The following is a 25842-nucleotide window of genomic DNA, read 5'->3' on the forward strand; positions in this document are numbered from 1 at the left end:
ATGTTTCTGGTTAGGTTAAGTCACTCAACTCTAAAACACAGAGGATCCAGTCTGTCAGCCGTCCATCAATCCCGCCGAGCTGTATTTCCTCTTCCAGTTCCACCTCCACAGGAAACAGGAAGCTCCAACCAGCCTCATTCCCATTCATGCATCAATTCACACTCGTGGTTATAAATTCTCCGAGAAAAGTGCTTTGCGTTATTGTGTCACAGTTACAGTGAGAGCAGTGGTTCACATCTAATCCTGTCCAAAACGTTGCTCTTTTTTCATCTAGTATCTCGGACTGATCTCAGACACTGGCTGCTCAGGCTAATGATGTCCACACTCAGAGCTAGAGTGTGCACTTCAGCTGAGCTTTTCTCCTCTAGCCATTCCAGCCTTTCATGACTCTGTCACTGCATTTAGCACACCTCAATTTAGCCATTTAGCTGAGTCTCTTACCGAGAGGGTTTAGGAAGCGTCATCAATAAATCATCAGTGCTCGGCACTGTTAGTGGAGCCTGTGCGCTTTGTACAATCAAAATATATCATTTTAACAGTGATATATTTAACACTTTCAGTGACAAACAGTCAAATGTGTCGAAGTATTTATCCTTCTTAATTTTACTTCGGCCGATAATCGATACTGATACTGATGTCATACGTCTGTTTGCTTGATCTCCAACAAAGATGTCATGCTTTTGGTAGCGTTTTGTCTTTCAGCGGGATTCAAACACAAGGCAGATTTTCCCCCAAACTTGATGGGTGTGGCAGAGTGAGTCTGGAGGAAACATATTTTTTTACAAATGATTTTTTGTTCCTTTTCACTAGCCTCTTTCTCCACAGAACAGCCACGCAGTGACGTGTGAGGGTATTGTCATGGAGCCTTGATTATGATCTGAGCACGAAAGGGCCAGGAGCCAAATGTTCTCCTTTGAACAATCTCTTGTTTATGTTGTTCTTGTTGTTGTTGTTTTGCCTCAAAAAAATATGCTTAAATAGAAAATGTATTTTTAATTTTACCATGTGAATCTAATAAAACCATCTGAAACTTTCAAAGTAACACTGGTTTCCCATTAACTGATGAACAATTCTCCTTTGTGCTGTTTCAGCAAGGAATTTGTCAAGATAAAAATGTCCTGTTGCTCTCCTTTGAATTCATTAAGTCTTGTTTTGGTTTCTTTTTAAGAATGTTTTATATGTCCCTCAGGACAAATAGCCGGTGCCTGAGCACTAACTAACAGACATCCAAATAAACTTGAACTTACAACACTAACTTAGCGCATGTGGGTAACATGTGGCCAAGTTCACTGCCACTCTGGATCTCTGGTGACTCATAGACCAGGCTGGATGTCAAAGGGGAACACTGGCAGCCTCTTCTCAGTCATAACATCCCCGCTGTGCTGTTGACAGGAGTCTCCGGCACACTTCGGACATTGTTTTGTCAGCGACTCAACAAGCACATCCGGCTAATCGTTGCAGTTTGTAAGAGGGACTGGGAAGTGACACCATCGCTCAATCCCAAGGTAAATCAGAACAGCATGTTGGAGTTGTCCTCACTGGGCAAGCTGATGAGTGTGTGTGTGTGTGTGTGTGTGTGTGTGTGTGTGTGTGTGTGTGTGTGTGTGTGTGTGTGTGTGTGTGTGTGTGTGTGGTCTGCTTACTCCTTCAAGAACAAACCCAAATAGAGCTCAACATGATAAACTTGTAAACGCTGCATGGCATGTTAACCCATGCCAGAAGATATTTTTCCATTTCTCTCATCATCTTCAGGATGAGTGTAAGACTCACAGACAACAGGATAATTAAAATGTTGGGAGACTGTGGTCAGGAAATATCTGCACATATTACGCCCTGGAGCCTTTATGAGAACTGCTTCAGTTCTTGTTTGTGCAGTGATAAAACAGAAGTGAGGTTATAAAAATATAACGTAGGAAGATATTTACATGAGGAAAAAGACAAACTGGTATTAGACTGACATTGTTACCAATTAATAATCTGAGGCAGTTTTTCCTTTTAACAGGTTGGTCAATCTTTTTTTACAAAGGGCTGTCACTGAGCAGACTAATCAGTCTGCTACTACTGAATTAAACAAGTAGAGGTTGTGGTATGAAAGCAAGCTGGTGACTAATAAAAATGCCCTGATCATCTACCAAACATCCAGCTGATATTACAGCCGACAAGCTAAAAAGAACAAGATGTTTACGAAACCTTTCCCCTTCAGAATTGAGGGACAAAGAGACAAGCAACACATGTCCTCAAGATGACCCTTTAAAGTCACTGTTGGACATTGTAACTGTGATTCTGGGATGTTTTTAATACCAGTGGGAAAACACGCCAATGCAACAGTGCACCAGCAAGAGAGGTCTGAAAATAGTCTGTACACAAACGGTACTTTGTGGAAGCGCTGCATGGTTAGATGGCTCTTGAAGCACCTCTTAAATTCCACTGTCACCGCAAGCTGTGCTTGTGTGCAGAGAGCCCTCAGCACACTGAGAGGGTTTTTGTAAAATCCATATATGGGAGGTGAAGTCCGGCACTTTGAATCACAAATACTTGCGTTTCAAAAGTGATGAGACACCACTGTTTGTCCAAAGGATGTCACTTATTTTGTTAAAAGTTATAAGAATCCCCAGTGGGCTTGAAACAACTCTGGGAGACAAAACAGCAAAGGAAGAATTCAAGAAGAATAAACAAACCCTGTGGTGAAATGCTATAATTCTTCATTTTTATTATCCTTAAGAGTATTTAGAGTCTTGCATTTCTACATTGTCAGCAAAACAAAATGTACTGTCTTGATGGGGCATGTCGCATGGGGACTCTATCTTGCGGTGCGGCACAGGTGCCATCACTGGTTTCCAACCAACAGTTGTAACTTTCTCACCCTGCGCCACACGTGAATAAACTGTCAAATGTACCTGCACCAGACTGTGCACCCAGGGGTGTGCTCAATAGAAAAAGAGGTGTGGTCAGGTGACTGACTAACAGACATCCATCTAACAGACTGTGACCTTTACTACTATGACCCTCAGTGTTTGTGTACAATTGCGCTTTGTGCCGCTCACCTCTAGCAGCTCAGAGACGATGGGCAGGACCTCTGGGTTGCAGATGTCAATGGAATCGTCTCGGTAGGTCTTCTTCTTGTAGCGGATGTTCCCCAGGTGCAGGATAGCTGACAGCAGGGAGAAAATCCTGGCAAGGAAAATAAGACTCTCTCTGTTAGGACATTGTTTTGGGGCAAATCCCTACATGCATGATTTACATTGAACAAAAGGAGTTTCTTTACTTCAGAGGCCCTTCCAGCCAGAGTTACACTGACTGATGGTCTGTACATGAGAAAGCCGCACTAACACTTTCATCTAATTCAATATTATCTTTAAATATCTGAGGGACTGTTAATTTACACAATATTATCAAGAATTAAGAGTGGGAGTAAGACAATTAAAAGCAAGAGAGTACACAAGAAAACAAATGAGGAGCAGGACTGTTCCCACAGTGATTAATTTGTCTCCGCCTCCATATAGCTGCTATAGCTGTAACCACATTTGCTGAGCAAGTAATATGTTCCCACAAAAATGTTATGAGATAAATATTTGCAGATTCATTCTCCTCCACATTTCTGAACCTGATCCCGGCAGACAACACGGCTGTGGTTCTATACTAATTTTCCATAGCTGTGCACATCGTGTAGATCGTCTTACTGTTTGCGTGTGGTGGGGAGGAATCCGACCATCTCCATTGCCAGCTGCAGCCGCTCAAAGTCGTGTTTCAGGTCTTCGCCTTCCACCGTGAAGCAGTCCTGCTGGTTTCAGGTGGGAGCGCAGAGACAGAGGGAGAGAGGGAGACACGGAGTGATGTCAGCACCACAGGTTACTTTTGATGAAGATATAACATCAGATAGCAACACAATGACGAGCTTATGGAGTGAGCCTTTTGTTAACGATGGAGCAAACAGCTGCAGCAGAAGCCAAGTTGAGTTTATTTAACGGAAAGATCATCATTACTAACGTCTGCTTAGTTTGTATATTAAAAGAAAATGTTCTTAAGGGGATAAAGAGCTACATGACACAGAAAATGCTAAATATCTAACGATATCCATGAGTCATCCAAATAGTTTCTCAAGAGGAATTATCACGACTCTCGAGAACATCTTTTTATCATCTCGATATGAACTTGATGTCTCTGGCCTCCACTGTCCTTTTCCTGGCTAAAGAAGTTGAATGTCATTTTATGATACAATGCTGTCTGATTCAAGCTAAAACAATTAATATTTAGACATTATAAATTAGGAAAATTCATATTTTATAACTGTTGGGTTACCAACAGTAGCTAATAAGATATTAATGAACTGAAAGGTTATTTTTGTTGTTGTTGCTGTTACAAAATAAGGCAAATAACCTGGTGCATAGTTTAAAAAAAATAAAAGGATTTTACATTAAGAACTGAACCCAGTTTAAGGACTTTTTATCTGATGTGCCAAAAATGTAACACCATGATACAGGATATAGAACAACTACACGGACATGGACGCTATAATCAGTGAGTACTTCAGTATTTTCTTAAGTGCAGAGATGTCATTACTTATAGTTCGTGTGTCAGGTGCATTCAGGTGCATACCTGTACCCGTACAGTTACAGGTGATAACTCAAGTTCTACTTTAATGAAGAGACAGATAATAATCATAACATTTCACACGAATTTGAGAATGTTGCGCTCTTTTGTCGTCATAGCTTTGGAATCCAACTGTCTCAACTGTTAGGTTTTGGCATCACCTTCAGCAGAGCAGCTGCTCTCATGTCTACTGCTTCAAATGAGGTTCACTTGTCTCTCACACCGTTAGATCTCATCACGGTAAAGCTGGCCAAGCTAGCCAAGAAAGACTAATCCTCAGGCGTATAATAATTCTCTGATTGATATCTGATCATTCACAAGGAGGCCAATTTGAATCTCAAAAGCAAATGTGAATATTTGATCTCTGTCAGGTGGCCGGAAGCAAATCAGAATCAGAGCTAATGTTACTTTATGTCTGAAGAAAGTAGGAAAGCACTGGCTGGTATATCGAGGGTGATATAATACAGGTTAATGTGCAAAAAGTACATAAATACGAGATTCAAAGTAAATTAGCAGATATTGTCATTACTTTATTTCTTTCAGACTTTTTAGGCAATGCAAACCTCCTCTATTAATGCTGCTAAATGAACACAAGTGCATTCTGTGGAATTCAGAGAAACTGATATACAGTCCATGAATGTGTTGAGTGAATGAATGAGTGAGGAATTGTGTGTGTGTGTGTGTGTGTGTGTGTGTGTGTGTGTGTAGGCCCTCCAGTCGGTCAGCATGTCTCGGCTCCAGCAGCGAGCCTCTCTCAGGTTGTAATTAGCACATACCACAGCGACCGGCCAACGAGAGACAACACGGGAACCCATAATCCACGCTCTGGGTCTGCTTCCTCTTCACATTCAACACTCCTCTGTCTCTCTATTGTTTTCCTTTGGCTTATAACTCGTCAGGATCGACAGAGCCAACAATCGGTGTATTTCTCCAGCGAGCCTCTCCAATTGCAACAAAGGGGTTTTGATGCCTCTTGAGCTACAGCGAAACTCGGCAAAAACCAGTTTCCTAAATGCCCGGTATGCTCGACCTCTATGCCAAGCAGCACAACGTGATACGTTGAAGGAAGTAGAGAAAATAAAGAGATCAAATTGAGCCATTTGTGAAGGCATAGTTTGGTCCAACACCAAAACCTTAACTATCACTGATTTTGAAAACAATGAATTTTTGAGTGAACTAAATGGATGATTAAGAAACACTCTGTTTCTTTTTACGTATTTTAAACAAAGAATATTTTCCTACTTAAGAATCCATGTTGAAATTGTAATCATATACCAGTTGCAACACTCAACTGAGTCAAGTCAGGACCCCAGCTGGCACCACACATGGAGCTTTTTAACAGATCACTCATGGATCTGCAGTCCAGGCTTTTTTATTACTTACCATGACTTAATCACGATTTATGCTGTCAAGGCACTCAGGTGATTGTGTGCCAAAAAAAGCATGCCACCACGTCCCTACATTCCACACAACCAAAAACCATAGACACCCAAACAGGCAGAAAATGCAAACCCACAGAGCCAAACACCAAACTGCACACATCAAATGCAAACATCCAAAAAATGTTTGGTCTTTGGGATTTTTTTTTTAAATTATTTTTAAACTCTCATTTGCTTATTTTCTATTTTCTGCAGCAGACATTGTAGTTACAAAGTTACATAACCCCAAAGGGTTGGTCAGATGTCCTGACAGCTGTCAAGTGCTGCCGGGATTTCTGTGTGTGTGCGAAGATGATGAAATCATCTCCTTAGAGACGGCGGGGTCACAATCTGATGAGGTCATTGGCTGAACCCTGAGAGAGGCAGCGAGTGTGAATGTCAACGTCAGCAGATGGGGCAGACACAGTCAGACTGCACATCAGATGTGTTCAGGAAAAATTGGACACATATCATTATGTTGTTTTACACTTACCAGTTTCCCAAGTAAGGTGAGAAAATACAAAAACAAAGTGCTTCCACTCATTGATTTTGAAGACATTAACATCGAATGATTAAAAGGTAATTGGAAGGTTAACATGAGTTACGAGCTTTCCCTGAAACTAATACAGTATTTTGTTACGTTAGTGAGACTAATTTAGGAAACCCTGCAATGGAAATGACCAGTGTGGATGTGCTGGGATAGCCTGAGCGATGACAGCCTCCACATTTGACAAAAGTGTGATGATGATTGTGATGTTGATGTCTACTCAAAAGTCAAATCAGCTGAATGAATATTAAAGGAATAGTTTCTGAAATTTTTGTTGTTGTTGTCATTTCCAAGAGTGAGTAGAGAAGATATAAAAGTTTTGTCTGTGTTCGAAAGTCAAGACGGGGTTAGCACAGCTTAGCTTAGCATGGGAGTAGCAATAGATGTAATTTGTCAAGATAAACCAGGATCAGCCACTTCCTCCTCTCATCTTGACAATTCTGACACAAACTCTGTAATCAACCCCCCCCCCCATACTGTATTTTCCTCAAATAAAGACTGTCTGTCAATCAAAAGCCAGGTCTTACAGAGCTCCCAGCTCCAAAACAGACCAGGGGGGGGGAAATGTGCGTACCAGCACTACTTCTTGTTCCACCCTCATGAGACTAAAAAAGGAGAAAGGAGGAGAAAGGAGAAGGAGAAAGGAGCAAAACAAGAACTAAAATATGAACAAATAATCTTATGAAGGACAGGGCAATAGAAATAAAGACCTGTCTCTAACAGAAGCCTGCCCTCAATAAAGGCCTGATGCCCTCTGCAGCTGAGGTAAACAAAGGCTTCGGCCACACTTCGGGACAAAAGATCGATATCGATCTTCTCTTCTCAATCTCAAACAAAGCAAATGTGCTTATTTGGTCAGATGAAGCGATCTAATATGCCCCTGATTGTTTCCCTCTTGGAGAACAGCAGCTGCAGTCAGCATGGATTGAAATGAACTGCACTGAAAATTGTGTTTTCAATTGGAATCCATAGAAAATATCCAATTAAAACATTATTATTATAACTTCTGCTGATCCTCATGTTCACCATGTTCCTAACTGTCCCCACTTTAACATTAAATAGCTCCATATCCTAATTCCATTGGACTTGTAGGGTGGAGTAAATAGTCAATAACGATATGAGGTATAGATTTCTGACAGTCTTCAGGGAACATTGACCATTTCAGGCATGCAATGGGTGAGTATTTGATACTCAGAGGACAGAGTTTGGGTGGAGCACTCCTTTAACTGAATGAATGTGATGCAGGACTGAAAGAGCGAGTGTCCTCGGAAACCCTTTGACTGGATAAAAGAACCATTAAAATAGTGGGAGACAAAGAGCCGCAGTCAAGAGGGACAAGACTAACATACAAGCGGTATTTTTACTAACCGCTTCCCATGTCTAGTGTTTGCTTGCTGGCAAAGTCACAGTATCATAATCTTCCATTAGGAGTTATTGAATCCCTCAACCACACACAATGAATCCCACTGACCAAACATTACTCAGGTGCAGGCTGGCAAGACAGTGGCACGCTCTCTCTCTCTCTCACACACACACATACACACACACACACACACACACACATTCTAAAAGGGAAGTTTCAGGATGTGAACCGACGCTGATGTAACCATCTCAAACTGTGCAGGGGAAGAAAGTTTTCTTAGAAAAGACGTTCAGATTCACTATGCCCAAAAGACTGATTTTCTGCAAAGTGAGAAATAAGTTATTTTCTATTTGTATTGTACCAGTTTTAAACATTTTATCCAAGAAATATTTAAAATCTGCTGCCTCCATTGGTGTCATCCCATGATACTGTTTGTTTTATGTGATGCAGTTTTTGGGAAAATGCACAGCACAGTTTCCTTGCAGCTCATGTAGTTTAAAAAAAAAAAAGTTAATTACTGATTCAAGTTTAGCCACCATATGATACATATGTGGGCTTGAAAATATTTCTCTTGACAATGCATTCATTAGAAAGTCGAAAAGATTAAGTACTAAAAATGAAAAAAGGGCTACTTCACGCCAATATCTGTCTGTACATGTGTCGTATACTCCCGTATGGCAGGAACCATTTCTGCTGGATAGCTTGAATGGCCTCAAGTTTACTTCTTGTTTTTATTTCTTCTTTGCTCTTGAACTTGATGGTAGGATCTTGGATTCAAGGTTTACAAAAGTTAAAAACCAGCTGTGTCAAATAACCCAACCCTGAATCTTCCCGTTTTACAATGGCGGTTTGAGCTCATCATCACCCACCGCCTGACAGCAGACCACCCAAAGCCAAAGATCAGTTTAAAGGGATTCTTTTGTGATTTTGTTTAACTCTGTCTAAAAATGAACTCACCTTATTTAAAGGGAACTTTATTAATAAATTACCCACTTTTTTTTTTTTTTTTTTACACAGACAGAATTTGAGTACTAGAAATAATCTTAATGAATCCTCCAAATTTTGAATCAAAAACTAATTTCAGATGAAAAACTACAAAAACTACGATTACAAATTTAGAGATACAGTAAAATCATCACATCAAAGTATCTCTTTAAACATATTAGAGGCAGCTCCTTCTTTATTGCGACCTGCCGAGGTCACTTCAGGTCGTCTCCATCCATTTCAGCGAAAGCAGGCATGTGTGACAGCGGAGACCCAACGCACCACCACGACACACCCATGGACACAGACGCACACAAACAACGTGTCACCCAAGTAATACTGACCAGCTCGCTTTCATAGTAATTGTCCCAGTGGAGTTTGTGCGATTTCTTTGTCATCTGGAAGTAAGGCAAAGTGGGTTAGGATGGTTTGAATCACACACACACACACACACACACACACACACACACACACACACACACACACACACACACACACCTGTGGAACTGCAGAAATCCAATCTATGACGTGACCTACTCTGTTTGCGATAGAGGTAAATGTTTTCCATTAAATGAACCGCAACCTGTCAGTTAGTGTGTGAACACTTCATGCTTAACCTAATTTTTTACACTGAATTGACGCTGACTCATATTTCATTGCATTCACGGAATAAGAACACGGCAAATGCGATGTTTTGTCTGGACGACTTAATCTAATATATGAGACGGCAAACACCAGGGGCTGAAGAACGACTCACATTATCAGGATGATCAGATTATTATCAAATCAAACGTAGAAATTAGCTCCACCGAGGAGGTTATGTTCCCAACCACATCTATTGGTATGTTTATTTGTTGGTCTGTTAGAAAGATTACACAAAACCTACCTGGACAAGTTTCACACAATTGGGTGGAGGAGTGAAGCTCGGCCAAGAAAGAACCCATAAAATTCCGGGTCAGTTCAGTTCGAAAAACACAATGTTTTTTCTTCTTTTTTACACCGGCTTTGTTGGGGTTATGCTTACACTCTGTTCTAGCTGGCTGACCTGGAGCCATTTCTAACATCATTATACATTACTGGGTAGTTTAACCCTCTGAACACCAAACAGCGAAATACAGAATGAAGACAAAAATGTCTTTGTGCGGGAGAATGTTGTTGAAAAAGACGGAGCGATTTTTGCTATTATTTTACAACGATTTAAAAAGGATGAGGTATACATAAAACGTTTTTCTAAGATTCCAGAAGTGTTACCAAAATAGAAAGCTGCATATATTTAAATACTTAAAAATGTGGACATGGACAAAACAATATGAGAGGAGGAAGGACGGAAGGGGAGCTAAATATGGGTAATCATTTTTGCTCCTTTCTTGCACTGAATAAAAAGTGCCCATATACGTGTGTGTGAGTGTGTGTGTGCATGTGTCTGCTGCCTGTGGTTTGCCAGACACACACACACACACACACACACACACACACACACACACACACACACACAGCCCCACACATAGACACGCTCAGACAAACACATGTGCACACAAACACACGCGACCGAAGGCGCCCTCAGCACGAGCCAGTGCCAGATTAACTATTGAGTCTTTCAGTTGCCATGGAAACAGAGCCGCATAGTAACAGGCAGCAGTAGGAAGGGGGCTGTTGTTGTGGGGATTAAGAGAGGAGGAAAAAAAAACTGTTACTTTTTTGGGGAAGCCAAAAGAGATGAACAAAGACGTTTTTTCTATTTTGTTGCCTCCCCAGTGTGCCGCCGTCGGAGGAGGGAATACGAATCCCTCACACATCTGCTGCCAACACACACAGATGCACACATAAGCAAACCCAGACCCACACAAGCACGAAACACACACCGATGCTGGTTAGAAATATTTTGAGCTGATGCAATCAACACTCGCGCTGAGAAGTGCCCCAGTTATGATAAATTTGAAAATAAGATCAGCCATTGAAGGAGAGAAGACGGTCAAACAGTCTCACACCATCTTTAACTTCTTCATCCATCTTTTGTCTGCAGTGACTTCACTTCAACAACTCACTCGGTAACTGAATATGTGACAGGTTTCATCATTTGTTGTGACATAAAAGTGGATGTGCTCTGAATTCAGTTACCTCTTTTTTGCGATGCAGGACTATAAATAGGACAAGACTGCATAGATACTTTGTTGTGAAGTACTGTCTTCTCAGTATGTGTGTATGTGTGTGGGAGGGCGTGTTTGTGCCGACCTGGTTGAGGTAGTGGTATTCCTCAGGTTTGAGCAGGTGGAAAGACTTTCTTTCTTCTTCACTGGCTCCAGCCAACAGGTAGTAAAACACATGGTAGTTTCTAAAACACACAAACCACAAGTTAGAGGTAGAGTTGCAGTAATGTGATAACTCTAGGGCACAATAATTATCTCCTCACTACTCTTCAAGACACTTAAAATTGTAACACAAATGCTTCAGGCAGTATGTGTAAAAAAAAAAAAATTAAAAATCAAGGAGGAGATGAGATGCACACACGTTGTTGACCTTGTTATCTCGCTACGCAGTGGCTAAGCTACAAATAGACCTGTTTAAGTTTCCGTCACCATGAATACACTTAAATAGCAGCATGTAGCTGTTCAACTTCTGAGTTGAACAGCTACTTTCCCAGTTGCTCGTGAACACCCTTTCAGAACTAACATGACCTGATTTGACCAACATTTTCAGCGCAACCACGCTGGCTGAATAACATCCCCTCGCTTGCACCATTTCCTGACATCCCCACCATCTCATCACATGATCCATGAAGCCTGACAGCAGAGTATCCTATCAAAGCTCAGCTAGTTCCCTCCCCAGTGTAGTTTCCTGTGCAGGGGGGTCGCACAGAGGCAACCTGTCAAACAACAGGCGTAAGATTTAGGAGATGGTAGTTTATCATCAGCCTGCCTGCTCCCCCACCTCTCTGCTGCAGGTCGGAGCTGTCAGGGAGGTCCTGTCTTTAGTTTCCACCCTATCAATATGGCCGCTATTACCTGTCATCAGGTGAAATAGAAATCCTGGACCAATCAGGGTTAGCGGGATTAGATGACCATGGCAGGGTTTTTTCCATTGTTTTACTTCACAGAGCTTTTGTGCTGGTACCGGTTTTTAACTGCTGCCAGGGAGAGATGAGTGATACGAGGTCAAAAAAAGAGTGTGTGTGCATGCGTGCGTGTGTGCGCGTGCGTGTTGTCGCAATATTATTGCAGAAGTCCTGCTACAGGTGGGGACAGCACGTCTTCGCTGAGTTAATTTTTTTTAAAAAAACAACATATTTCAATGGACATATCTCAAAATAAATATATTCTATTTCCTGAAAACCACCCTGATGCAGATTTACACCAAAGGTTCCAGTGACAATAAGCAGACTACTGCGTACACACATGACCAAACTCACAAGGAAACTTGATCGTTTGTAGATGGTCATCAGATACATGTGCAGACACAGAGGAAATTCAGTATTGAGTTTCGTTGACAAAGAACATGAGAGCGCAGAGATATGGATTTGACATTTTATCTCTCAGACATGTGACAATATGGTTCTATGTAATTGAAACTCCTATATTATTGTGCATAACATAAAGCCAGACCATACGGCAGACGGTAACAGCACTAGACATTTGAGTTTTTCACTGACTGAGAAGTTCAGGGGCAGTTTGATTTTCACCAACGTTTTATCTTTCCCTGCATCCAAAATGTGTCCTGCTGCAAAAAAGTGTGTAGAGGACATAAATAATTTAACATCTTCCAAGTAATTAGAAACCCTGTGTTTTCATGTTGTTAATATTCAAAACAGATGCAAATAAATTCCGTCCATCAAGATGCCAACAGGGAGCCCGCAGGGCCAAGATCTTACTATCTGTATCAGAAATGTGACCTGGCCGAACACTACGGTTAGTTAGCCACCTGCATGTCAGCATGCCAACACCAAATCTGTAAGCTGTTTAAGTAATGAAGTGATCAGTGCTCAGCATGAATGAGCCTGATGAAAAGCACATAAACACAGCTGTCAACCTCTCACCTCTCATTGTGCTCCTGGTAGACCAGGCGGGATTTCTCCAGCAGGTACTTCTCCACATAGGCCCTGAACACACACATACGGGAGAGACACTCAATTGCTGTCATAAATATAGTTTTTAATATCATTTTATGTTTGTAAATGATTACATTATTAAAAAATGCATGCCCCGGAGAAAGTAAACAGATTTACGCGACTTCGACTCATGAACAGACAGCATGTTGCAGAGCAGCAAATTTGGCTGTCTTGTAAGACTGGATATCTTGATAGGCAATTTGATTATGATATATTGCAGTATAGTAAAACACATATTGCAATATTCTACCTAATGTACGGTACAAAACACAACTGAAATGACAAGTTGCTGTGGGTAGTCTGATAATATGCTCGGTCGAAAGATAACTTCATGGTAGATGATGTTTTCTGTCAATCAACTATCATAAACTATCACTTGTAAGTCTACATGTGAATCCAATCAATAATTCTTAATATTTTACAATTGCTAAATATAAGAACAAGCCATAAATCAATCAATCTCTGAATCCATTAGTTATTGATTTAATGTAAATGATTTCAGGTTACACCACCTAAATTATACATGGATTGTTGATCATCTGAGATCTGGGTCATTAAAAATTCATTCCTCTATCCCACAGAGTGTTCCAATGTGTTTTTTGGGTTTTTTTATAAGTGTATTTGATATGTTTTTCAAATGTGTGATTGCCAGATGTGTGTCTCACCCCCTGACAGTGCCACTCTCCTGGTAGTTGACCTGGATGAATTTCCCGAAGCGGCTGGAGTTGTTATTGTGGGCCGTCTTGGCGTTCCCAAAGGCCTGAGGAGAGAAAGGTAGACATTACTTCAGGTTATTGTGTTTGCATCGACGGGCGATGACTGGCAGGTGCAGCAGCTCTCAACGCTGGACATCACTCACATTGAAAAAGACTGCCGTGTGGCCGCAGCTGACAAGAATTATCAACGCATCGACAGGATAAAATGATAATACAGTTGATGTGACTGAATGCTCTGTCCTTGTTGCTCTCCGGAGCACCAGAGCATCTAGTATCTCTTCATAATTGACAAACAAGAAAACCCCAAAACTTTAACTTTCACAACAAGACAACCACTACATCAACCTCAGAAATCCAATTATTTTCACTAAGTTGCATAATCATTACTGCTCTGGTCTGCAGCACTAGTGCATGAAACAGTAAGTGTTGAATGATACATGGAAGTAAATCTTTTTTACCCATTTTCTTGCTCTCTAAGAAGCATAAAAACTTTAATAACAACAACTCATAGTGAGAATAAAAATGCATTGTTCTTGTGTAACTTTTCACAGTCTGTCCGGTCGTAAAAAATCTATCTGCGTCTGATGAGAGCAAAACTCAGGAACAAAGTGAAAAAATGTGTTGAGAGAACAGCTACCAATCATGATGCTGTAGCAGAGGTCATGAGGCTCTCAAAGGGGCCCATGAGAATGCACGCACACACACACACACACACACACACACACACACACACACACGTCAACACGAAACTGACAAATTCCGATAAAGAAAAACATGCTTCAGTCAGTATTCATGGGAGTCAAGTCCATCATTAGAGGCCTCGGGAGGACTCATTCAGGTTCTCATTAGGGGCTTGATGGGCCCCAGTGGGACTGGTTAGGAGAGGGAGAGGGGGGAGGTGGAGAAGGAGGTAGAGGTGGAGGTCGGGTGGAAGGGGAGGCCGAGAGGCGAGGAGAGGAGAGGAGAGGAGAGGCGATGCTGTCCTGAGATAAAGACAAAGTTCAAGAATGTCCAGGAAGACTACAGCAGCAAAAACAGTTGACTTACTCGCAAGAGGAGCTTCCATGTCTACGTTGCCTTCTTATTCTCAATTCAAAAAGGTCAAACACAACCTCAAGTGAGCATACAAATATTACGTTTTTTTCATATTGGCAAAACTGAAGGAGTTTCTTTTGCTTTCTTACTGAAACAGGAATAATTGTAGATAAAACTGCAAAGAGGGAGGTGAGAAAAAGAAAAATAGAAAAAAATGAAAGAAAACTAAAAGGTGAGGACGTCAGTACTGATATGTGTTGAGGGGGAAATGAGAGAGCAAGGAGACCACAGGAGTCTTGCGTGGCACATTTCATATTTCAGCACAACTCACAGAAGCAGGAGTGAAAATTTAAGGTCGACAGAGTCAATCTTTAAGAGTTATGACTAAATAATAACCAATGAAATGAGGCAGACAGTGAGGGGGAGGGTAGGAGGGGGAGAGAGAGAGAGAGAGAGAAGTAGGTTTTGGAAAACAGACTGTGGCTACTGGCTGAATTCTATAGCTTCAGAATAACACTGATAATAAAAGTAACATCCTGCTCCTGAAACAGGTTTTAAATCTCTGAGCTTATTTATGACTCAAATAACAACAACCTGACACACAGTTAACAACCAAATCAGGACAAACCAGCTCTTATTCTGTGCACATCACACAGCTTCCGCTGCTCATCCTCCCATCACCTCCAACTGTCTCTGTGCCTCTCCTGCACAGACTGAGAGACGTAGTCAACCACAGCGAGGGAGGACTGGCAGGGACATCTTTAATTCACTGATTATGAAAATCAGAATTGCAATTAACATGATAACAACATCCTCCGTCATCTCCAGGAGCCAGTCAGTGCCAAAGTGTGTGGTGTGGTGTGTACGAGGAAAAAGCACAGAGCTGAGCGTGAAATGAGCTCTGATCAGGGGGAAACTGTAAGCAACCAGCAAGATAGGACGTGTGTGTGTGTGTGTGTGTGTGTGTGTGTGTGTGTGTGTGTGTGTGTGTGTGTTTGATAAGATGTGTGCATGATAGCTCTGTAAATGTTGATGTGCTGCATGTCCATAAGAAATTAATGAGCATGGTCACAGGGTCTGGATGATTTAGTGGTCAATGCCTGCTGTGACCTCAGCACAGGAAAACCTGTGTGTGTGTGTGTGTGTGTGTGTGTGTGTGTGTGTGTGTGTGTGTGTGTGTGTGTGTGTGGTAGAGGTGAGGTGAGGGAAAATGAGTATAAAATAAAGGTCAGCAACTATGCATGTGAAAATCTGTCAACAGACGTTTTGAGCTGCTCTCATGGTGACGGTTGTCATAGTTTTTGTCTGCCTGGTCAGGTATGATCCCTGATCAGCTGCCTACATAAATCACTTGCAGCGAAGCGATCTCATCTTAAACATAAAAACAACAACGCTCTGTTATTATTGTTATATATATTATGGTTTTGTCAGAGCTCCTTTGAGAACCTTATTCTGAAAAATGCTGAACTTAAGTCAAACTATTCTGATGCTAGCATCTTATTAGTGGCAAAGCTAACACCACTCCTCATGATATTTACACTACTTACTCATCCCTTTCCTGTTTTTAGTAATACTACATTACCCTTCTATTACATGGAATACCCCCTCTTAATTTCCTTTTTTTTTGCAGATCTCCCTCATCTTTGCTTGCATACTGCTGCATTGCCTCTGAAAGGGTCTGGATCTCTAGCTTTCAAGTGGCAGCCTGGCTCAGGAGGTAGCGTGGCCACATGCCTCCTCCATCATCGACTGCTTCTCAGGTAACAGTCTCAAAAAAAGATGTCATGCTGCTAGAAACTAAAATGGATGATGACAAGCTGATTACCATATGCGCAGACAGACATGACAGCATTTATTATTCAGGATTGTTTCGGAGGCTTTTTTTTCCTCCTGGCAGGGTAGAAAAAACTGAGGCACTAGGTTACTACCCAGCGGGGTGGAGACCCACCAGGATAATTCAGGGCTGCATTCAGTTTAGTTAAACTGAAACCACCTGTCAAGGTAACTATTCATCAGTGACACTAAACATGATAAAAATACTGCTTAATATGAAGTACAACACTAAATTGCTGATGGGTACGCAGTGTTTTCCTGCTTTTTCTCATTAAAGGTGATACATGGACTGCATTTATATAGCTTTTTTATTGTCTACAGACCACTCAAAACACTTTACAATACATCAATCCATTCAAACACACATTCAGAAAGTCACAGTGGAGGCTGCAACACTTTGAACATTCGACAACCCACCCAAACCCCTGAGGCGTGCCCCCAAGAAAAAGAGTCCAGCAACATGGAATACAGACTGGGTACATTGCCAGTTCTCATTCAAGACTTAAAAGACTGATTTGCCATTTTACTTTCAGATATAATGGGACTCAATACAACGGAATTAACCTCGACATTGTTTGCATAGCCTGTGGTACCATATGGTGGCCAGAAAAAAACAATTGTAAAAACAGGTCACCACAGCATCCGTTTACACTCATCAAAGATGCAGCGCTTAGCCGGACGTATGTTAGATTTTATGTTGAAGCAAATGTGCTGAGCCTGCAGCTATACTCTGTGTGTGTGTGTGTGTGTGTGTCTCTTATATTTAGGTCCACATGGCTCCATATTAACAGTATGCTAATGTATGCCTCTGCACTGTGTTAGCCCCGTGGGCTTTTCCACGCTGTCATATTACATTAGCCAGTTGTTTCCTGCACCGCCGCAGTGAAGCCCAGTCTTTTCCTCAGCCTCGGAGGAAGCAAGCAGTGGTGCTATTTCAAAACAGGAATTAGTTAAATATACACAATGGGAACTAGCTTGTTAATTAGCATGTCAAGACATTTCTTGAAGCAGGCAGCTAAAATACCAACACTGGTGCTCTCTTTCTCCTCCCAGTCCACCTGTAGTGTTGTCACGACACTACCAGAAGCCATTAGGTGACCTATTTTAGGAGAACTAAGTGGAGGCATGCCAAAACTGTTGGCTTAAATTCCATTAGCCAGTCGTCTTTAATTCGTGTAGTGATTAATGTTTATGCATTAATGAATTAAATTGGCTGGAGATGCACATGAAGGTGGCTAATATCATAAAACTGCAGTGACAGTATTTTTCTTAGCTTGAAGCTAAACTCTCCAAAACATGTTTTGAAGAGCCGTAAATTATCCCGTTTGTGGTTTTTTGCACAATTCTAAGTGTCTTCGGATTATTGAGAATATAACTGGACAATGAAGACTTGCATTATTCTAGACAATGCATTTTTGAGTTTGTAAACAGACAATTTGGACAGTTTTTTTCTGTGGCTAGTAGTCTGTCTCTTTTAGCTTCAAACAAAAACATGTTGGGGGAAAAAAATATCTTTGGGAGTGGAAGATACTTTTTGTGTGAGACGTCCTCCTAATATGCTTTTGGTGAGCAGACAGCTGTCCTTTGAGGACTTCTTTCATGCTGGAATTCCAGAGTCCTTCAAGTATCTTTAAAACAATGTGTCTTAGCTTTAATCAATGACAATAATAAAAAAACAATATTTATAATATTTTTGGTGAACTGATTGAACTCCTTCTACAAGCTCACCCAAACCGAACCAGAGGCCACGGCTCTGTTCCCAGCCTTTTGGTAACTGCTGCACTGTCTGAAAGCAGTGTGTCACCCAACCTTAAACGCACACATACAGTACACACACACCTTTTCTATGAAACACCCATGTGCTCAAATTGAAGCAGCAGATACAGTGAATGACATCACTTTAGCATTAAGTCGGATCACAGACACGGTGGGAGTCGCTAACCCTTTTTACCGCTTCATTAAACAACTGTAACATGTCAGGAGTAGACTGCCAAGTTACACATGTGATACGCATGAACGCACACACACTAAACTGACATCTGACAGCTTCATCACTGGTCACATAGTCTCATGGCAGTACAGGCAAAGTCTCACAGATGGAGAATCACACAGAAAGAAGAAATAAAAGAGAAATTTGTCTTGCTATGCTTGAGAAGGGGGGGAAAGACAGAAATACAAATGTCTACTCTTTCAAATGAAGGGAAAAATATTCTTGAATCGTTAGCAAGCATGTTATTGGGCTGTCCTCTAATCAAAGGCCTCCTTTTTCTGCATCGCGCCGGTTTACTCCAGAGCAGCTAATTTCAGCTCACTGGGCCTTGAATGAAGCAGTCGTCTGCTCTTTACTGTTTCTCTGCCCTGAAAGCATGTTAGAGTGTGATGAAAATACTGAGAGCAGATAAGACAGCCTGGACATGCTTAGTCTTCCTGGCGTGTATATTTTATAGACCCATACTAACTTATTTGACTTCTTGCAAATAAAATACTCTCAATACCATAATATTACTTTTTTCATGACTTTACCTTGAGAAATCTAGCATGTTCTGTGTGTGTGTTCCGACATATTAAAAAAAAAAAAAAGCCAGATACGATATGAATTGATCAATTATGTTTTAAATCTACGGCCCTCTGATGAAAGATTTACATAATGGTTCATTTAAACATTGAAATCATTAACTAGCAGACTGAAAGCAGTGGGTGTTGTGGTGACGTTTACTGTAAAGATGCTGGATTACGTTACTCTTAATGCGAACCACCTACATCTGTAATGGAGCTTCACTTTGAGAGCATTTAACTGGCAAAACATGAAGTAAAACACATCACAAGAAATGAAAAATGCATGTTTTTGAGCTTAGCACCGATTGCTGCGGCTCATCAGCGATGCATCTGCAAAGCCGGACGACTTAGCATTTTCTGCATTTTCCTGACAGCACATCATTTTGAAATATTGCGAGGACCCATCCGACAACAAATTTAACACATTTTCACACCAGATGATTCAGTCACGAGTCAGCACCATTTAAGAGATTCAACAGACTTGTGATCTCATAGAAAATTTAATGAAGGTGAACTAGAGGGCACTCTAAAAAAACAAAAAAACACTTTTTAAAAATGTTAAACCAATTTGCTCAAAAATTCATTGGGTTGTTCCTTGGCCCATCCAAACCCCTCCACCGAGTTTGGTGAAAATAGATAACTGTATAGATTTTGCGTGATCCTGCAGATAAACAGACCGACAAACACCACAAAGTCATAACCTACTGGGATGGTAATGTGACAAGCAGTTGGCCTTGTACTGTTACTGTTAGCGTTAGTAAGAACACAGCTGTTTCTAATTTGATGTCTGAGAACACAGAGGAAACAAGTTTAAAAAAAAAAAAGGCAGTTCGACTGTACAAAGATGTCTGTAACAGGCAGGATGTGGTCGATATTATCTCATCATCGGGTCTGATGTAATACTATCCATCCTTTTGTGTCTTGTTGTTAAAAGCACCTGGAGCAACCAAAATTCCTTGAAAACCATCTTTCAGAAGGATTGGATGCAGTGTTGATTGCCCCTGAGGGCTGTGTGAGTCTGCTTTTAGACCAACGAGTTTTTTTTAGTCCTCACTTCCTCTACAGACACAGAGGCCCTTGGAACTCTCAGTAAGATGACATCACATTAAATTCCTCCACTGGCAGGTGCACATAGCCGGCTGGGAATACTTTGTGTGTGTGTGTGTGTGTGTGTGTGGGGGGGGGGGGGGGGTGTTAGGAGAGTTAGAGTAGCTTCAATGCCAGCCCTTCCTCTACGTGTGCGTCCATCCTTGAAACACAAACACACACACACACACGACAGCAGGTGCTTGTGAATAGCTCTGCCCTTCGTAGCAACAAGCAAGAGCATTCATACGATGTAACACGCGACAACACTATGTGCGTTTGTGCTCCACTCAGGTGCATCGCCTCCTTAATCTGTTTGATACCTGCTTAGCACTGAGTGGCTGGATGTTCACAAGCCCTCATTAAATGAACTGAGTGGGCTTCGTCACAAGCATGCAGGAGGCTGACTCATAACGCGATCGTCTGCAGGAGGAAGAGAGGAAGGAAGGTGCTACAATTGTGTTACCACGGTGGTGCAGGGAGGATTGTTGGAGGCCAAAGCAGAAGTCGGCAAAATATGCTTTACATTTACGTTTAGTTCCACAAAATAATCTTCACAAATGAACTGAATAAATGGAATGGTTCCTGAATGGGTCGAACAAACACAGGACTGAACTGGACCTGACACATCAAAACACATCATTATATTTCAAGGCTGACATTAACTACGGAAAGCAACAAGTTACCACAAAAGGTTAATCAGGCGTTTTTTTGGTTTTTTTTGTCTAGTGATGATAACAGATGACAACCTACTGATCGGCTGAGTTTTACTCATCTGAATTATCCAATGGGAGTGAGGATATATGGTAAAGTGCCCACTCGATTGACTGATAATATTCTAAAGAGGTTATACCAAAAAGGCACCTGCACTCACTCTAATCGCCAGCAGGGGGCAACTGTGCTGGTTGCAGACAGAAATGATCATATAGAAATAATGATACTAACAATTCAAGTTTCACCTCAGTAATTTTTTTTCTGATATGGTTTATGGTTTCAATAACAAGTTTCAATAGTGTCTCCAATACTGTAGGCTGTTATGTAAATTATGGTTTACTTTCGAGTAGAAGTGACGATGAGGGAGCACGCATGGCTATCTTTGGTCAAGTCAACGCCACCATAAGTCAGACGGCTGCACGTTCTGCTTCTCTTCAGTTCCACCGTCTCACACAGTGGCAAGTTCGAAAACAACAAGATGTCCATGGTCAAACTGGAGGCTTTTACAGTGAATATTCTACTAATTGAGAGACAGTGTGGTTTTTCTACTCAGACGACAATGAGACTTTATTGGCTTTCAAATGAGTAAATCATCATCATTTCTTCAATCACTACTAAATGACTAAAGGTTGTCAGAGGAGCAGAACTTGAAAGATTCTCTGAAACTTCTCTGGGAGACAAAGAGCTCCATTTGACCTGGACCTCATTGACATAATCCATGTAAGTTAACACGGAACAGGTCGGTTCTCCAGTATGTTCCTCTCTGGATCCCATCTTGCTTTAACTTGCTTTAAATGTTCTCTGTCTCATGTCTGTGTCAACCCCCCAGACTTTCATTCCTTTCTCAACTTTTTTTCTTCTGAAATTCAGACACATGGGAGGAGCCCTGCATTCTAGGAAAGAGGGAAGGAAGAGAGAGCAAAGGAGGTGAGGAGGCAGAGGCGTATTACATAATCTTGACGCTGGAGGGACTCACCATGACAGCCAGCTTATGTAGAATGAAGGTGAGATGGGTCAAAAGGAAAGGCCATGAAATATATACTTAACATTCACTAGGGGCGTTTTCAAACCTGAAATTCTGGACCAAAGCTCATATTTTTGTGAGAGTATTTTCATTTGTCCGAGTTAAACATGCCGTCGCTACGTCTTGTTGTCACCACCTACGTGGGTGGCATCTCCCACTTGACAAATTCTTTCGCCATGTGCTCCTGCAACTCAAATTTCATCCCCTCTTCCTGTTGCCTTTCTTCTTCTTTTATAAAATGGGTGACTATACTGTGACTCATTTTCCTGTGATTGGGCCAAAGCATCAAATCAAAAATATTTTCATCCTGCAAACAAACACACACACACACACACACACACACACACACACACACACACAGAGTCGAGTATGGATATGCAAAAAAAAAAAAAAAAAAAAGCTAACCAAAGTTTTTCTTTCAAAACTGCATTGGGTGATGCACCATTACGTTAGTTGCCAAAAGAAGCCTGTCAGAACATACAGGAATTAGGGTCTGTGTCCTGGACTGGTGTGTATGTCTCCTACTTGTTCCTCTTCTATGCAAACTGCTACAGCACGGATGCTCCGGCCTCCACAAAAATGCAAAGCCAACACGGTTATAGAGACTCAAACTTGCAGAACACACTGGTAGGTTGGTAGGTTCATGTTCTCACCACAAAAAAACCGTACCAGAGTTCACTTGACCATCTACCATGACCACCCTTTTACCAAAGGTCTTGGTCTACTTCTGGTGAGGACATGACATTTAAATGTGAGCTCCGGTTACATTTGCTCGTTCTTCACGAATAAAACGATCTTCTGCGTAAACTGTTTTGGTTTGACCTCCTGTACGTATCAGCATCATGATGACTGTCCGTGTGAGCTACTGGTTTGCATCGCTCTGATGTTGGGTGACACAGTCTGACACTGGAGTTTGTTTCATGCGGTGAGTGTAAATGTCGCAGTCTAATGACTGGCACTTGGAAACAAAAACATTTCTTTGCTTGTAGATGATCATCCAGTTGAATAAATGCCCAGTATTTATGACTGAATTTGACCACAAAAAGGTTTCAGACTGGGCAATGAGCTGATATTGGCCTCTGGATCCGTAGAAGAGTAAACAGACACAGCTGTAAAAACGGCCTATTCAAAATATATGTGGTTGTATTTGAGTGAGTTCCAGCAAAGCAAAGAATTTTATATACCAGAGAAATATGCAGCGCTGAAAGGAGGCTGCAGGTATGTCCATCACAGAAGAGAAATAAATCAGTTAGAGAGCAAATGTGAGACAATATCCAATGATCTAAAAAAAAAAAAAAGAAAATATACAAGTCATCATATGCATTGCAGCAGAGCAAATATTAGCGGAGATTCAATACATACAAGCTTTCTGTAAAGAAACACAATCATCCAGAGAAAAGCTCAAGTAGATGAACCGGGTTTCTGCATTCTGGCAGGATGTGCCCACATGCATGTGCAGTATTCGTCATCGGCAGCTCTTCATTCTCAGCTGCAGTGGTTATGTCAGGGTCATCCTTTCAGCAGGGACTCATTACTCTATTCACACACACATGCGTGCATACTGCACGCACGCACACACACCTACCTAAACATACACACACAGACATCTCTGTGCCATATGACAATAAATCCTCCACCACAAAGGAAGGACACAAAGTCACGTGGGCTCCTCTTATGGTTCAGGAACAACATGAGTGAAAATCAAAAACATGTTGAGCTGCATCACAAATAAGTGTGTGTAATCAAATACATAACAACACACCCTTCGATGTTTCCTTTTAATAATGTTTTTGCATTCATTTGACACTTGCCTGTAAGAGCAGAGACAGAGAGATAGTGGAGATGACATCAAAGGATGTGGTTTGAATTTGAACTGAGGACATTGTGGTTTTGTGGGAAGCGTCTTAGACCACAAGCCATTTTGACAAAACTAAGCCGCAACTAAACAGCACTTTGAGGAGAAGTAAAAGGGTTGGGTGGCTGTTCAAATTTTCCAACCAGCCACAACAGCCCAACAACTGGTGACTGCCAATATATTTGCACAGGTGTGTGTGCACACCGCATGTAGAGGCCGGAGATTATACATTCCACACGCTTTACTTTCAGCAAATAGAAGATCTTTTTACAAACATTATACAAAATTAACAATTTGTGATCAATGGTTTTAAACCTGATGCAATGGGTGAGCTGAAGGATATAAAGGATGTGATTTGTTGGCTTGAATTTCGGCAACTTTTTAAAGTCGCTGCCCTTGTATTGATGCAAACACAAATTCACTGCAGCAAATGTGACTCTCCATGTTGCAGATGGTGGTATCGTAAGGTTCAGCGCTGGTTGGATCCACGTACTTTCTTTCCATCACATTATGTCATCACATTCTTTCGCAAACAGCCCTGCACGTCCAGAATTGACACTCGAAGGGTTCCGACAGCGTCAGAGTTGGAAGTGAGAACGTGTTTGTGAGAGAGTCTTTCCAGGACATACAACCCTGTCTTTGAAGCAGAAATAAGAAAAATCTGCAGGCCTACGTCATGAGTTGGGTTTTGCCAGTATATCTGGTATGCTGGTGATTTAGGCTTGCGCTGAACTCGACTCAAGAGCTCATTTTTTCAGACGAGTGAGAAAGCACATTGAGAAGACTACTCACATCTTTCTCACACTCTCTCGCATACCGTCACGCACACACATATTCTCTCTCTCTCCCTCTCCATTAATGGCTGCTGTCACTGGAGTGCTGGACCACATCTGGATCCCATTGGCCTCAGGAAGGACTGAACACACAGGCCCAATAAAAGCCTCCTTCCACAGCAAAAGACTGTCAACAGGCCCTCTAACACTCTCGGTAAGAAGGTGGAGACAGGGAGGAAAGAAGTGTACAGAAAGAGAGGAGGACAGGCATAGATCAATTAAAAGAGAGGGAGAGGGACTGAAGAGGTGAGATAAGGGAGGAAGGAAGAGAAGAGCGGGGTGGTGGGGAGTAGAGAAGAGTGGGAGTTAGAGAGGATTTCTAGATTATTTATATATAATCGATCTAAGAGCTTTATGCCTTAAATGCACTGAGCCGTCCGTAGCCGTGACATCGACATCAGCAGGGTGGAGGGGCCTTTTTTAACTGAATCCGAGGAGTTTCTGTCACTGTTTATACATGGTGAGGTACTGTCGTGTGACGAGGGGAAAAAACTGATCAGCTGCAAAAAAAAAAAAAAAAAAAAAAATCCCGAACAAATTAAACCAATCACACACTTACCCTGCATGACTAATGTGGTCAGTGTAGCTGCTCCAATTGATTAGAATGATTTTTGACTGCAACGACCATCTGTGTCCTTGTCATCAGACACAACCACGGGGACTCAGGTGTGCAATCTAGTTCTAGTTTAAATCTACTCTTCCTCTCAGTGAAATGAAGCCACGATTTGAACCCCCTCTTCCTCTTTCCAGTGACTCCTTCTTGATGCAGGGGTTTCCAGCAGCGTTCACACACGAGTTGGAAGTTTTCAATGTGCAACTGTCAGAAAAAAACATGCCAGTTTTCAGCTGGCACCACTTCTGCATTCCCAGGCCTATATTGTATATAACTACTGTGTACGTCAGCCCAGCCAAACCTCATAAATGTCCTTGCTTCGTGTTGCCTGCATTTGTGCTTCCTCTGCCAGCGTAACTCTTAGCAGCTTGTGAGTGTGTGTTCATTTCAACCTGCTAAAAACCCTCCAATAAAAAAAACAGCGTGCTAAGAAAAATATACAACTTTCCCCAAACATTGAGACGCCTAATCGAACCCAAACAACCTCTGCTTCGATCCAGCCTCCCTCCACACCACAGCCTCAACATAGTTGGCAAATCCTGAGAGAATCTGGGAGTGTTTTGGAGCTGGCGG

The 25842-nt window shown here is 41.7% G+C and overlaps 1 protein-coding gene across 10 annotated transcripts in view; it reads right to left on the bottom strand.

Annotated features, from left to right (window-relative positions):
* The window catches only part of LOC147259277 (unconventional myosin-IXAa-like), a 122513-nt gene that overhangs the window by 48535 nt on the left and 48136 nt on the right, over positions 1-25842 (bottom strand). For 6 of the 10 annotated variants that reach the window (XM_086209563.1, XM_086209561.1, XM_086209564.1 and 3 more), the window contains exons 3-8: positions 13670-13764; positions 12933-12995; positions 11135-11234; positions 9247-9300; positions 3681-3781; positions 3045-3171 (exon numbers count right to left, since the gene is read on the bottom strand). In XM_086209563.1, coding sequence (XP_086065689.1) covers positions 3045-3171; positions 3681-3781; positions 9247-9300; positions 11135-11234; positions 12933-12995; positions 13670-13764 — 540 coding nt within the window. The remainder of the gene's footprint in view (positions 1-3044; positions 3172-3680; positions 3782-9246; positions 9301-11134; positions 11235-12932; positions 12996-13669; positions 13765-25842) is intronic. The other 4 variants (XM_086209562.1, XM_086209570.1, XM_086209569.1 and 1 more) reach the window with 2 other exon arrangements.

This window comes from Aulostomus chinensis, chromosome 7, assembly GCF_037954235.1.
Source record: "Aulostomus chinensis isolate RoL2024-O1b breed Wild chromosome 7, RoL_Achi_v1.0, whole genome shotgun sequence".
Lineage (NCBI taxonomy): Eukaryota > Metazoa > Chordata > Actinopteri > Syngnathiformes > Aulostomidae > Aulostomus > Aulostomus chinensis.